Source organism: Colias croceus, chromosome 10 (genome assembly GCF_905220415.1).
Source record: "Colias croceus chromosome 10, ilColCroc2.1".
In the NCBI taxonomy this organism is placed as follows: Eukaryota; Metazoa; Arthropoda; class Insecta; order Lepidoptera; family Pieridae; genus Colias; species Colias croceus.
Window position 1 is genome coordinate 544,633 of NC_059546.1, and position 15,724 is coordinate 560,356.

The 15,724-nt window shown below is 34.6% G+C and overlaps 1 protein-coding gene across 1 annotated transcript in view; it reads right to left on the reverse strand.

Annotated features, from left to right (window-relative positions):
• LOC123695233 (mothers against decapentaplegic homolog 6) overlaps positions 1-7,442 on the reverse strand; it is a 33,934-nt gene extending 26,492 nt beyond the window's left edge. Inside the window, exon 1 of the mRNA XM_045641018.1 lies at positions 7,095-7,442. Coding sequence (XP_045496974.1) covers positions 7,095-7,356 — 262 coding nt within the window. The 5' untranslated portion in view covers positions 7,357-7,442. The remainder of the gene's footprint in view (positions 1-7,094) is intronic.
• Positions 7,443-15,724: the final 8,282 nt, after the last annotated feature.

Genomic DNA, 15,724 nt, shown 5'->3' on the forward strand with positions numbered 1-15,724 from the left:
TTGAATAGTGGAAAACTTACAAGCACCGAACTAATCATATGATTAAACTATATAAAAATATAGTATCATCCGACGATTAATTTTACAGCGTTTTTACGACGGCGCGGATTGTAAAATTAAAAATCGATACAAAAAACATGATTTACAATTATTTAAAATTCGCGACGATTGTAAACATTTCCTAGTATGGCTATAAACGGAGATGGATTAAAAACAAAAAGTAATTAAATAAATAAATAAATAAAAATATCTTTATTGAGTACAAAAATTAATACAGTACAATTACAGTGTGGCTCTGTCTTCCTAGCTAGGAAAATCCTGTGTTAAGGAAGACAGTTCCTTCCCATAGAACATGTTCAGTACAAAACAAAGATTACATTAAAAAAAAAAAATCAGAGAAAGTAAAAAAAACATATAATAAATACAGCTGCGCGTTTACAAGCTTTTACAAGTAAAGTGTGTGAGTTTGTTAGTGTGAGTGTGTGTGTGTGTGTTTGTGTGCGTTTGTTAATGTGTGTGCTTGTGCATGTGAGTGTTGTGTGTTTGTGTATGTTATATTATTGACATCTATCCATTATTAATTATGAGCTGCTCTATTTCATCATAGTCATAATTGTCAAGCCATTTAATGACCACTTTTTTAAATAAACTGTTATTTAAAGTCCTAACTTTTTGGGTCCTACTTATAATATTGTAAAACTTAGGGGCAGCAAAATGAAAAAACCTTTTAGCAAACCTACTATTAGTACGCGGCATAGGGAATCGGTCTCTTCTTTTATTAACACTCAGTAAGGCTGGTACTGTCTGTGTATGGTATCGTCGTAGGATTTCCTTTAAATATATTTTCCGTACGCTTAATAAGTTTGAATCCTTAAATAGATTTGTAGTGGGATATCTGAATGGTAATTTTAGAGCTACTTTAATAATTGCCCTCTGAACTCGTTCGACATGAATAAGGTGGGACTTAGCCATGCCTCCCCATGCACATATGCAATAGTTTAAGAGGCTTTCTATTAGTGCCTTGTATGTTAGTAAAACGGTATTTTTATTTACTACTGCTCTTAGATTTTTAAATATATAGATCATCCTTCGTAATCGCGTTACTAAATAAGAGGCCTGAACATCCCATTTTAAGTGGCTGTCTACCTGTATACCTAAGTATTTGGTGTGCTCGACTCGAAGTAGTTTCTCGCAATTGCAAGTGGTCTGCAGTCTGGGAATCCTATTGCATGGGAAGGTATGAATTTTTATTTCAAAATCAGGTGAAGGAGAGAGAGTTTTACTCTTAGAAAAGCAGATATAAATAGTTTTTTTAGTATTTAAAGATAGTAAATTATCCTCAAGCCAAGTTGTCACGGAAGCGAGTCCTCTCTCCACAATCTGTCTGAGCTTGAGCCAATCTTTATCATAGAACAAGATAACAGTATCATCCGCGAAAGTAACAATATCTGCGTTATTTATTTTTAACTCACATAAGGGATTGATATAAATTAAAAACAGGATAGGAGCTATAGTACTGCCTTGCGGAGTACCATAAGAACATGTAGAATGATTACTCATCGATCCCTCTACTTTGACACATTGGACTCTATCACTTAGATAATCCTGAAACCACTTTAAGACATTGCCACGCACTCCTATGTTCTGGAGTTTACACAAAAGAATAGGTATGCTCACAGTATCGAATGCCTTTTGAAGGTCAAGGAAAATACCTAAACATTTATTGCCTCGGTCCAAGTTATGTGTGATACAGTGAGTGAGTTTGAGGATAGCGTCTTGGGTCGAGAGTTTACTACGAAATCCAAACTGATTTTTAGAAATAATGTTATTGGCATCTAGAAATTTTATCAATCGGGTTGAAACCACTTTTTCTAGTATCTTAGAGATACTAGATAAAAGGGAAATTGGCCGGTAATTACATGGTAGGGTCTTTTCTCCTGATTTATATATCGGAACAACAACTGCTTTCTTTAAAATTTTGGGGAATTGGCCCGTGCTTATGCTTAAGTTACAAAGGTAGCTAATAGGTTCAGAAAGAATATCAACATGGTTATATAACACCGATGAGCTTATACCGTCCAGGCCTGCCGAAGCACTTTTCTTCATCGAGATAATTATATTAGCTATTTCTTTAGCGTCAGTGGGGATTAAAGCCATGGAATTAATCGGTCCATTACAATGTGTAGCTTTAGTAGAGAGATCCGCGACAGTTTTATTGATTGTAGTTAAGATATTGTTAGCCAAATTTGATCCCACATTCGTGAAATATTCATTAACGGAGTCTAATGATTCTGTGTGCGTATTTTTTAAATTCAACAGGTCAATAGCTGAATTATTACATCGTTTTAGATTACATAATTCTTTGATAGTTTCCCATGTACCTTTGATATTTTTTGCGTTAAGTTTAAATTTATTTTGGAAGTAGAGTTCTTTCTGTGATTTAATAATGTTATTGCATGTATTTCTGTACTTTGTATAGCGGTTTCTAAGTACTAAATCGTTCGGTGTCTTGTTAGATTTTTTGTGTAGTACGTCCCTTTTCCGAATTGATCTAAGAATTCCCGAGGTTATCCATGGTTTTAGTATCTGCTTTCGTTTAGGGATATTCTTAACTGTAGAACTAGTATTAATTGCTTTTTGTAAGCAACTAATTAATATGGATGCAGCAACATCAGGATCAGTTAGTTCAAAAAAGTTAGAATGCAACCAGGTCTTTTGGTTAAGGGCTTCCTTAAGCAGGCGTATGTTTATTTTTGAAGAAGGAATGACATGATTATTATATGATTCGCGATCTTGAACGTAAAGCAGTATAGGTTTATGGTCGGAAATTTCAGGAAGAATGACGGTACGGCATGTTTTTGTGGACTTTATCATAAAATGATCCAAACAGGCTAGCAGCCGTGTAGGACGATTAATGCCTACTTTTAGTCCGTGTGCAGCTATTATATTTAAATATTCGTTAACGTGTGGCGTGATACTATTCTGGATAATATCAAGATTTATGTCACCCGTAAGAATAATATTTTTTGTTTTTGTTTGCTCCAGTATACATACGAGAGAATTAAGAAAGTTAGATGGATTAACGAAGCTAGGAGGTCTATAACAACAAATAATACTATATGAGTTTTTAATATATAAAATCAGACAGTTTCCATCCTGGAAAAGAGGTTCTGTGTAAGTACATCCTAGGTTTTCGTTTACATATGCAACAATGCCGTCATTTTGATTGAATGATTTTTTTGTATGAAACATATTATATGATTGAAGCAGCGGGGGAGAACTGTTAGCATCTGTCCAGGTTTCGGTTAGGACAATGATATCAATTGTCATGTTCATAGTTGATAGACTTGATACAAGATAGTCAAAGTTGCAGTTAATACTCCTGATATTAGCGCATAGTACCGATATTCCTTGCGTAGTATGATATTCAATTAGATAGGGACATTCAGAGTATGTATTTGCATTTTGACACGTGATATTAAGGCTTTCGGTTATATCAGATTCTAAATTATCACTTAAAATATTGAATTTTGTTGTAAAGTTTAAACAATTGTGCTGTTAGGAGAAATAAATAAGCAATTTCAATTATAAAATTCAACCGCCATACAATATATAAGAGTTGTGATTTAATATTTTTAACTAAGTTTAGGAACCGCAAAATTAAATGATCGAGTTTTAAAAATATTATTGGATAGATTATTAATTGTAACATTCCGTAAAACAATATTATTTTGTTAGAAAATTTTAGCGAAATAAGCGATCGTTGACAATTTTGTAAAACAAAACGTGCAATATTAATCATTATTTGTCTGTGTGGAATATGTGTGATGTTGATTTGAGTGGTTTTTAAATCACAAAGTAAAAGATTGTACTTAAAATTGAGCGTGTAAAGTTTGTAATTCTTGTAAACTGTTATGTAAATTGTTGAGTAAATTACAATTATTTTTATATGTTTTTTATAAGAAAAATAGAAAAAAATTATAACTAATTTTAGCTTAACATCTAGTCACTTCTTAAGTTTTAATTGGTTCAATTGGTCTTCGTTTTTTACCAAAATATAAGATGCACCTTCCTTCTTCCGGAGAAAAACTCTATCGTTACTCATCCAACAGAAATGATATTGCTCTGACTTCGCAAATTCCCTTGCTAGGAAAAATAATCGTCTATCTTTTGGGGTGAGGTATTCGGAGGCGAACAATGGTTTCGATTGACCGTTAATACCTAAATTACTGCTATTTAACTTTTGCGATGGGTTACTTTTATTAAATTTCTTGATGGCGTCTATTACCGTATTTCTGGATAATGTATTTGTAAATTCGATGATCAAGGTTGAGTCAGCAGAGTCTCTCTTGCTCGGCAGACGAAAAGCATCACGTACATTCTTCTGTTCGTTTTCTAATCCAAGATGACACAATAAATTGGATGCAATCGAGAACAGGTCCTTTTTCTTTTCGTTTATCTGTTTGGGGAGTTTTCGTATTTCTATACTTGTCTTACGTGAAATTCTCTGCAGTAAGTCGATATTTTCCTCTATTATACCTATTTTGAGGTTGACACTATTAAATTCAGACTTTATAGATTCAATTTTAGATGTGAGTTCATTTATTTGTTCGTTTGTAAAATTCAATGAATTTTCTATGTCCTTATTTGTGTGCTGGACATTAGTAATTTTGGTGTCCATTAGTGAAATACGCTTTTCAATGGACTCTAAACGACTATTCTGCCTTTCGGACAAATCGGAGAATAATTTCGTAAGCATATCTCGCATATCAGTTTTAAAATTTATCATTTCATCGGACTTGTCGCCCGACAATCTTCGCCTTTTTTCGCTCCTTAAGGTAATATTATTTTCATCATCGCCTGCCGTAGTGCACAGTTGTGAGTCAGATAATGTTCTATAACTTGTCGGTGGTGATCGATGCATTTTTGAGTTGAGGGTAGATAAAAAAACTTCTTGACAATAGAATGGCGGACTTTACTCATGCGCCTTCGATAGATCGATCGTAAGTAAGCGGTGAATGAAGTCCGATGATGACTCAGTGCAAGGTGCGTAGCAAGGGCGCAGCAGGAGTGAAAAGGATAGCGTATATAAAGTTGTACTCACAATTGCGATCTTATCTTGTGTACCAGGAGACTATGAGCCGCAAAGAGCTCGGTTTACGAACGTAGCTGCACGTTTGAATATCTTTCGCTTGCTGTTGTCCTATTATTATCGGTGTAATTTTTTAAGTTTATGCGTTTTAATTAAACAAATAATAAGCAACAAAATACACGACTGTTGTGAATCGATCCAAGAGGGGAGGGGACGATTAAACGATAATGTACGAAAATTGGAATATGAATCAAATAAGCGGCGACGGTCACCAGCCGGCGAGGATGTCTGCGGGGAAAGTTGGCAAAAAAACACTGGCGTCGAGCGGCGGCCGGCGCGCGGCGCGACGGTAAATACTCAATACGCAGGTGGACTCTCGCAAAAACCTCTCAATTTTACACTAATTTATATTCCCTTTATTTGCATACAACATTGTAGCGGTGTTTCAGAGTGTTGAATTTAATGTAAACCAGTTGGAATTTTGAATTGTTAATGGTAATGGAACTGAATGTTTTTTGCAAATTGTCATTCTTTCGTAATTTGTGTTCGGTGATTCAACTTTTATGAATCAAATTGAATCAGTTTTAATAAGAACAGATAAATTAGTGAATTTTACACTTACATACCTACATGATACGAACAATAGGAAATATGTAGCTATTCAAAAATTGACTAGAACACTGAACACAGTTTTAACTTTCGATCTTTTGAATGGAAATTAAAAGTAAAATATACCTAATAAGGTATGAAAGTAATAGGTACCTCGGTAGTAACTTTTAACTTTATAGTTAATTGTTATGAATCATTATAAAGAGAAGAAAGATTTCAATTAGATAATACTTAAGTATTAAAATTGGAATGTCAATTACTCGTCAATCAATAGAATTCGAATGTAATTAAGAACTAATAGTGATCTTAACGAAGTTCTCACGGATACCGAGGGCATTAAAAATAACTCATTCGTCAATGATTAAAAAGACGGTACTAAAATATTAGCTTTCTCATTAATTAATATGCTAACATTGTCAAAACGCCTACACCAGGTTAAGTACCAAACCGTGATGCCGAAATGTGGGTGGTTGTAGGCGATGCGCGTGAGTCGATCGAACATAAAAGTCAAGTTTTATCTTTTATCAATACTAATTTACTAACGAATAACGTACCGCCGGCTAGACGAGTATAAATTACACTGCCTCGCCGGCGCAATCGACGGCGACATTAAATCCGAGAGATTAAACGGCCCGCTCAATATAATTAGGAAATAAAAATTAAGGAAGACAAACACTTAAAGGTCATCGGCGGCGCGACATGCGAGGAGACCGACTAAGGAGTTTAAATAATTACGTACAAAGCTGACGGCGGCCATCGCTGGCGAATTAAAAAGTTAACGGGCTGCGCGCGCCGGGCGTCGCGGCGTAGCGGCGCCAACGCCGTGACCTTGTCTGCTTATCGCGAGCGAGTGACCCTCGGCGGCAGATTAGGTGCTCGCCTCGCGCACGCTCCGCACCTACGCGGAGCCGCCGACTTCGCTTGGGCCACTCTCACGCAGCAACGGGCCGTGCACAGCGAAGCGAACATTTTACCGCGCGACTGATGTCACAGTCTATTAATAGAGTGCCGAAAGCAATGTTTACAATCGCACTCCGAGGGATAGGACGGCCCCGGAGGACGGCGACTCTGAAACGCTACACCGAACGGCGCGGGCGACGTGCGGCAAGATGACGCCGGCCGCGGCGACGTAACGATAGATAGAGGAGGCAAACAGTGGCGATAGGGCCGATACGCGATAACGATTTGCACCGATACCGTCTAAGTGCAGCCGGCTGAACGTTCACGTGCTAACGTGGAAAAATACTTAAATAATAATTACGCGCCCGAAACGCGCGCGGAGGTTAGGTTCGCTCACAACTTTCTAAACTCTAAAGGCACACACGAGATCACCGGCCGAGAGGCTCGTCCCGGCCTCCACTGCACACGTTCACACTTGTTGCGCGTCACGTACCGGGCTCGCACAGTCGGCTGAAGTGATAGGGGTTGCAGCAGAGCGGGTGCTCGCAGGAGGGCAGACGGCGCAGCTCGGCGAGGTCCCGCAGGTCGGGGAAGCGGAAGGCGCGCGCGGCCGCCAGGCGCAGCGCCGCGCCGGGCACGCAGCCCGACAGCGGGCCCGCGTCCAGCGCGCTGGCCAGCCGCTTGAGCTGCTCGTCGGGCGCGGAGGGCGCGCCGGCCGCTGCCAGCCGCCGCCGGAGCGCGCGTCTCCGGAACATCACATGTCACGTCACGAGCGCGGCCGCCCGCGCCGCGCGCTGCACTGCCGACACGACATACTTGACGGCGTGCGGCCTCACTACTGACGGCCGACGAGCGCTGCGTTCCGTGACGTACGCCGCGCGCCCGCAACACCGTGCGACGCCTTCATAACTTGTTTTCCCCACATAAACATTAAACTGTTGCTTCATTTTTCGCTATGAATCACAATACCGTTGTACGAGAAACAAATCACGTTGACATGTTTTTGTTTAGATGTAGATAAGCATTTAATAGTTCATAATAAATTTCCCTTCCGTTTGTACAAAATTAAATCAATTTACGTTACAATTATTCACAAATGATGTTTTTCATATTCAACAATGAACTCACATATTTTGATATTATTATGAATTATACTTAAGTAGTTATCAATCGACTTCCCACTTCTCATTTTTTCTTGTAAAGTGTAGCAACGCTAATAAAAGTTCTCATGTAACAAGATAATACCTAATACTTATGTAATTGCTTGTTAATAGTCTATTTAATAAAGAACATCAAATAAAGACAAAAAGTTTATATAAATTCTAAATACATATAAACACGTGAAGTTTGTTGAAACTAAGCAACGTAAATATTTCATATGACTGTAACACTTAATACAAGACGATTTGGAAAATGAAATAATATGATAGATTTTTTACAATGTGCCATTTTATTAGTGAAATAAAAAAAACTTAGAACAAGTAACGACAGCACTGCAAAAACTAATTAATACAAAAATCGCCTATTAACCAAAATTCCCGCACCCACAAAATCTCCCTACATTTCGGGAAATCTGCCGCATGCGTCGCTCCAGCGGGGGGGTGCAACAGACGCGCGGGTGGCGGGGGCGGCTGGCGCCACCGGCGGCGTCAGGTGCCTGCGCTTGTGTGCGTGCGGCGCCACCGTACACAAAGTGCAGAACTGACATGGGTGCAGTTTGTAGGTATAGAGATGCGCCTCTGAGAGGTTTATCCTCTTTGAATTTTGTTTTTGGCAATTGTTTCGTTAATAATTTGGCATGTACAGATTAGTTTATATAGCTATAGATATAGTTATAAGTGTCTTAAATTGAGACAAAAATATCTGGAAAATAAGAAATAATGACGACTTATGATTCAAAAGTAAATATTATGTAGTAGCAAAATTATAGGATTCGACAAAATTTCGTAAAAACTATAATGATTTAAGCTTTGTTAAATTTCTTTGATTCGTTATTATTCAGTTAATTCAATCTCGTGTAAACTCGTAGAAGCATTCAATGTTTTAGCTGAAAAACGATAATGTCCAAAATCTACAGAAAGCTACCTATCGAAATTATTGCCTATGTCACATCTCTAAAAAATCGGTCGTTAATCTATGGTTCGGCGGAATGCGCTCGGCGAGTGGCGACATAGCATCAAGTTAATAAATAACAATGCGTCCGCACCGCGTAGATAACGCCGAATCTTTGACATCTCGCCCGCGCGCGGTGTGTACGCGCCTTTACAGCTCTAGTTGCACCGGTGTGAACGCGCCTTTATTTTTTGAACTTTTTTTTTAATTTATAGTCTGTCATAGATAAATATTTACAAAAGGGTAACTGAAGCAGATGATACACATGGTACTACTAGATCTGTGCATGGTACAGTGCAACATATAAATTAGGTAGGTAGGTACCTATCTTTTAATTGAACGATTATTTTTTTATTATTGTTAAGCATTCATGCAATATTCATTATATTACTGTATTTAAAAAGCCTCCATCGTTTTTGGTTCGATAGTAAAAAAAGCAATGTCAGCCGCGCCCAAAGAAGGTAATTTGGTAGTTGGTGCCGTTCCTTAAAATATTTCAGTGGGGAATCTGTACTTATGGGTATACGACTTGACGTAAGTAGTTAAATATAATATCACCATCAATCAATACCTACTAATGAGGTTTTTGTATTGATTCTCATCGTGGAATTTTATCCAAGAGGTAGGAGTAAGTTTAATGAGTAAAGTAAGTTCATAATATATTATTATTTTAGTTTAAAAAGTTACACATATTGTTTGCACGTGAAACTTAATAAATTATAAGTAGGTACCTATTGTGAACATGTATTTAGTAGATATGCATACATTTTATTAAAGTAGGTAGTTTGTTCAGTAGATTTAGCGCTACAAATACACGGACATACAAACAACTCACGCTTTTAAAATATTAATTATTAATACATAGTTATCAATATACCGGTAGTTAGACATAAAAAACTCAAGATGCACAGCTGTCAGCTGACGAACAGGATAAAAACAAAATGGTGGAACATAAAAAGGTTTCCTGAGCCCACCTGGATCCCCTTGCCACGAACCGTTCTCATTTTAACCGACATCAAAAAACGGGGTTGTATTTCGATACATTGGTAAGTTACCTTTATTTTTCAATGTTTTTGTAGTCTATAGATAGCTGTTTAAAAATATCAAAATTTATAGTGTCACTATGTACTTATTTTAATTTGTTACCTACCTACCTAAGTGTGTATGAAAAATTAGTAAAGAAATTCAACTTGTTTTAGGTAAATGTAATTATTCGGATACTTGTATAAAGAGTTAGATATGCTATTTAGTATTTCACTCATTTAACAATATATTATCATGTACTAGCTTTTCACCCGCGTCTTCGCCCGCGTTTTCAATCCCGAAAACCTGCATAGTTCCCATTCCCGTGGGATTTCCGGGATAAAACCTATCCTATGTGTTAATCCAAGTTACCCTCTATATGTGTGCTAAATTTCATTATAATCGGTTCAGTAGTTTATGCGTGAAAACCATACATGTATACATATACATACATACATACAAACCTTTCCTCTTTATAATATTAGTACAGATAATCTGATTGAAATTTTTTTTCATATCGGTTCAGCGGATCACATAAATGAGTAGGTACCTAACACACATTCATCCAAACTTTCCCATTTACAACTTATAAGAACTAATAAGTAGTACAACACTATGACGAAAAATGCACTCAACAAAACAATTTCATTGCTCATAAACATGAAACGAAATACGAAAAAAATGCAACATCTCATTACAGTGAATGAATAATGTAGGTACAGTCGATAAATATAACTTTTGTTGAATGAATTATAAAATAGTCTGGCAGGTCAGTCACCACCGTATCATGTTGGCTTTGATTCAAAACCATTGGATGCAGAATGGTTTTGATATGCGCTGTGCAATTTTATAGCGTTGCCGGGAATCGCCGCTAGATGGCGCTGAAGAAAATTTCAGCGCTTATTTTTTTATTGAAGCTTTGAAATTGAACACGTAAGTAAAATTTTATTTTTGTTGAATTGAATACGTAATTATAAGTTGAATGAACAATTGAATTATGGTAACGGTAAGTTTTTTGTTTTTGTATAGAGTCATAAAACGAAGATATTTAACATAATATTGAAATTTCAATTACCTACATTTATTTGGAAGAATGCATTTACAATTAATAATATCTAGATGTTATGTAGAGAGCAGTGGTGGCTCAGTGGTGAGACCTCGGACTTCGAATCGATAAGTCCGTGGTTCGAGACCAGGCGAGCGCGCAGGAAATAAATTGATTTTTCAATTTATCTGCGCATGTTGTAACATCACCACTGCTCGAACGGTGAAGGAAAACATCGTGAGGAAACCGACATGTCGAAGAATTAAAAAAGTTCGACGACATGTGTCATCCGCCAACCCGCACTTGGCCAGCGTGGTGGATTATGGCCTTTACCCTCATAGGAGGCCCGTGTCCCAGCAGTGGGAACGTATATGGGCTGATGATGATGAGATGTTATGATTACAATATTATGTGGCTAATACATTCTACTCATTGATTGGGTGTGCAAAATAACTGATATGTAGTTGTAAAAAAATTGAAATGAAATGAAAAATTTCCAGAATTAATATTTTAAAAATGCTCTAGGTAGAGCACCATTTTACACAATTTTATATACATTTTAGATAATTTTGTATTGAAATTATGAATATGAAATAATTAAATTTAATGAAAATATAATTTTTTATTGAAAGGCTCTTGAATATTATTGTGAAAATACACATTTATAAATTTTGACGTTAAAAATGAAATATCGAAATTTTCACAAATCTATGACAAAAAATGTCTAAGAAAATAACAAACCTAATAGTTTGATATTTCGCGAAGCTTATTATTTTTGCATTTATTCATTGTTAAGCTCTTGCCAATAGTATTTTTGTAGAATCCCTATACAATAGAAGAAAAAAAAAAAAAGAAAACAAGATAAAGAGCGTAGATACACATTAGTTTTTAGTTTCTGGAGAATTTTTTTTGAGGTATAATCTAATCAGATAATGGATTCATTAATTGTTATCCTTTGAAAAAATCGATCTCTAAAAAAACTATATTAATGAAAAGTCTACAATTTAAAATTAAATATATAATTTTATATACTGTTACTAATGTACATGTAAATAACTTGTGTTCATGTGTGAAGTATGAAGTATTTAACATATTATTGTGTATTATCATTTTAATTTAAATAGATTTATTGTATTTGTTCATTAAAAATTTGCTAATTCTAAAGTTTACAAATTACCAATTAAAACTACACATTAATTTTTCAAGAAGCCAAACAGAAATTTATATGCAACTGAATACAAAAACCCATACAAAATCTACTCAACCAAATAAACAATATCTGTAAATTTAAATATCTACGATAATATTATACTATATAATAATATTTACCATCAAAATAAAGCATTTTACATACTCCAAAAGTCCATAACACATAACATACACTCGAAAATCATTTGTAAGAACGTTCGCGCGAACCTCCGCAATCCGCACCACGACGCGCACGCCACGGTAGTTGAGCGACGAGTGGCGCGAAATAGGGAAAATAGTAATGCGGGGAAATTGTGAATCTGGGGAAAATTGTGAATGGAGGCTTTATTGTAATTTGTAAGGGACTTGGTGTTGGGAGTTCTGCGTTGATGCGCGTGGCTTTTACTTGATATGTTTTGTTTTTAATGGATCAAAATTAGATCGTAAAGTATAAGAGTTAGAATAAGCGGAATAAAATACGCAATTTTTTCTGTAATCCTGTAAATTAGATACTTTACAGTAAGTTCCAAATTTAGAATTAATACCAATAAGATATAATTATGTATTAACTATTAAGATAGTTAGTATAATATCGAAAAAGTATTTTCTATAATAAATTTGTCATTTTCGAGAAATATAATTCATCTTTAAGTGTAAAGAAAATAGTTCAAGATGTTATTTATATTACCTATGTAATAGGTAAATATAGAATTAATTACGATAAACGCATAGGTGACCACGGATGTCGGCAAAAATAATAAAACGTTTATAGTGATAAATGATTTTATTTTCAATTAATCAATTAGGTAATGTTGAAATTGTGTACATGACAAGTATATTATTTATCATTAAAATTCATTTATTTTAAAAATAATTAAATCTATCGACGTCTGGTTATAATACTTACTGTTAAAGATCTTAAAAATTGAAGGGTAAAAAAAAAAAATAACGTGTTTCTGTAAAATTTGTTTATTAATAACAACTTAAGTATTTTTCACAATAAGTTTTATACATTTAACGTATATAAAGTATAAACAAAAATAATTTAAAGTTATTACTAAAATCCTTCTTTCCAGACAGACATCGAGGACTCTTGAATTTGGCCTCGCGCTGCGCCCGTTGAAGTCTAATCACCACGCCTTTTTGATTTTTTGTATTTATCACAATATTTCTGTAATTTACATAATTATATATTGTCATATATTAATTCTATATAAATAATATATAGATTATTACAGTGATAATAAATTACAATAAAAGCCATAAATGTATTGTTATCGGGACTTATTCATAAGTTCATAACCATTGATTAAGACAGATTTTACAACCGTACTTGAAGCAGTTATTGACCCTAAATATTACAGCAGAAGTTGTTAGTTCAATGCATAGATATCACCATATTAATAATAAAAAGGGCTTGCCTTGTAGCTTATCTTATAAGTAGTTTATCTGTAGTTACTTACCATCTTTAGAAACACCTCTGGATTTTTGGTAGAGTTGCCTATAACGTTTCCATAATAGAACCTATATTGTATGTATTAAATTAATAACAATTGAAGTAAGTGCATTGCCAAATATTGCCAAGGTTAGTGATTTTCTTATCATATTCTTATTGGTACAAGAATTCTTCGATTCCATTCATCTGAAGTACATACCTACCTAAATTAAAATGACTTTTACATACTTGTCAAAACATTTGCGTCTCCTCCTAACAATATAACATTAAAATAGACACAAATATCTCTACATATTATTATAAAGGGTAATAAACATACAATTTACCTGCAAGCGGAGTGAAGTCTGGCTCGGCGGACAGACGACGCTTCGGCGCGGCGTCGAGGCGGGCGGCGGGCGGCGGGCGGCCAGCCGACGCGACACAGCCGGGCAAATGCACTAGTTCTTATTTCATAAACGATCATTTTTGTTGATAACTAGCTAACTAGTGACATGCGGTTTTGGTTGGTAACTCTAAAGTAAGTATATGTGTTAAAATGTAGAGTCCCGAATTAAGCACCATTTTCTGAAAAAAAATATATGAGTTCTCTGTGTTTATTTCATTTATATAAAATATGTAGTTTATGTTGTCACTCCTAGAACATTTATTTTCAATTCTTACACCTCCGATAAAAATACTCATGTCATTTTATTAGATGTCTTATTCCATGTTTTTCTATATTAGAACATTTTTATTTCAAACACAACAAATACAATTAGACTAAGTTACAATGAGATTAACATCAGTGTTGATAGCATCAGCCCCGGCTTAGTGTGATTCCGACGAAGCCTATATTGTCTATAGAAACTTTATGAAGGTAATAGAACATATAATTTTTCGGTTTAAAGAACTTTATTTATCTCATAAACAAGAACAATACAATATGATCTTTTACACATATTACCTATGAGAAATAACAATTTTGCAGTTAGTATAACACAATCAGCTATCGAAATTAGCTAAGTATGTCTTTAATATATTTTTAAAAATAGTAATTTATAGAGATATTTTATATAATAATATACAAGTTCATATAAAAATTTTAGTTTATAGAATTGTAAAGTATGCATTTGGTCTTGTCATGGTCTATAGCCAAATCTTGTAGATGAGTCCACGAAGGTTTCTGTGTTAGTACGACCAATCTTTTTTTTTTTTTTTTTTTTTTTAAAAAGGCACCGACCGAGTACCTACCACAGACGAAGCCATACAGCATAGCTAGTGCCATATTTAATGTTTTTTTTCTATTGCTAAAATGATAATTACTACTATAATCATATTAAAGAAAAAAATATCACAAAAAACCTGCGAAATGCATCGGCCATTACCTTTATTTTTCACAAATTACAAACAAAAATTTCATCAAAAAACATTATTTCACACCAGCTTGCAGTATTTTATTCCATTTACACTTGAACGGGAAATATTTATGAATGAATCGCATCAAATCGTACTTTGTGTGATTTATGAATATCAAATAAATCGAATAATTCGTATGATGAATCGAGTGTCGATACATCGACTATATCTTTTGTATTATAAATGATAATATTTGGTAGTCATTCGATATTCATCTTTTATGTATTATATCAGTTATCCACTTGATACGGTTTTGCCCGGGTTGAAACTTGAAACTAAAAAACAAATGTTATTCAAAAATAATGTTAGGAAATTTTTGAAAATGAGTCAAGCAGTTTTTTGTGATTTTATCGATGTTCCCAAAAAGAGCTGAAGATCTCCGATTTTTTTGTTGTTGATATGAATATATACAAAATTTTGTTTTTGTATAAATTTATTATATTATTTATATATGTAGATTAATAAATTGATAATGATAATTCATTTGGCAGTTGGCACTATCATTGGTGACTTAATAAATAATAATATATAGGCAGTGTATATGGTAGGTATAATCAGTAATCACTATTGTTTTTCTAGTATTTCAATGTCCTCTAATTTAAGGTATATGTACCTAGATACTTATAAATTAGAAATGTTTAGAAATCATATTTAGTTCTATCCATTTGCAAAAAGTTGTATATTCTTCCTGAATATTTAACTTTGCTAAAGTTAGTAGACTGTAATTGTCTCAGTGGTTTCTGTGCAGACATTTCACTTGGTGCAAGTTTGATCGACAACGGACAAGTTAAATATGTAATTGCGTGATTTGTTTCTTGTATATAAAGGTGATTATTTAGATTAGCTATATATTATGGAGGTGTACCTATAAAAAATTATAAATGATACTTTTACTTTATAATTA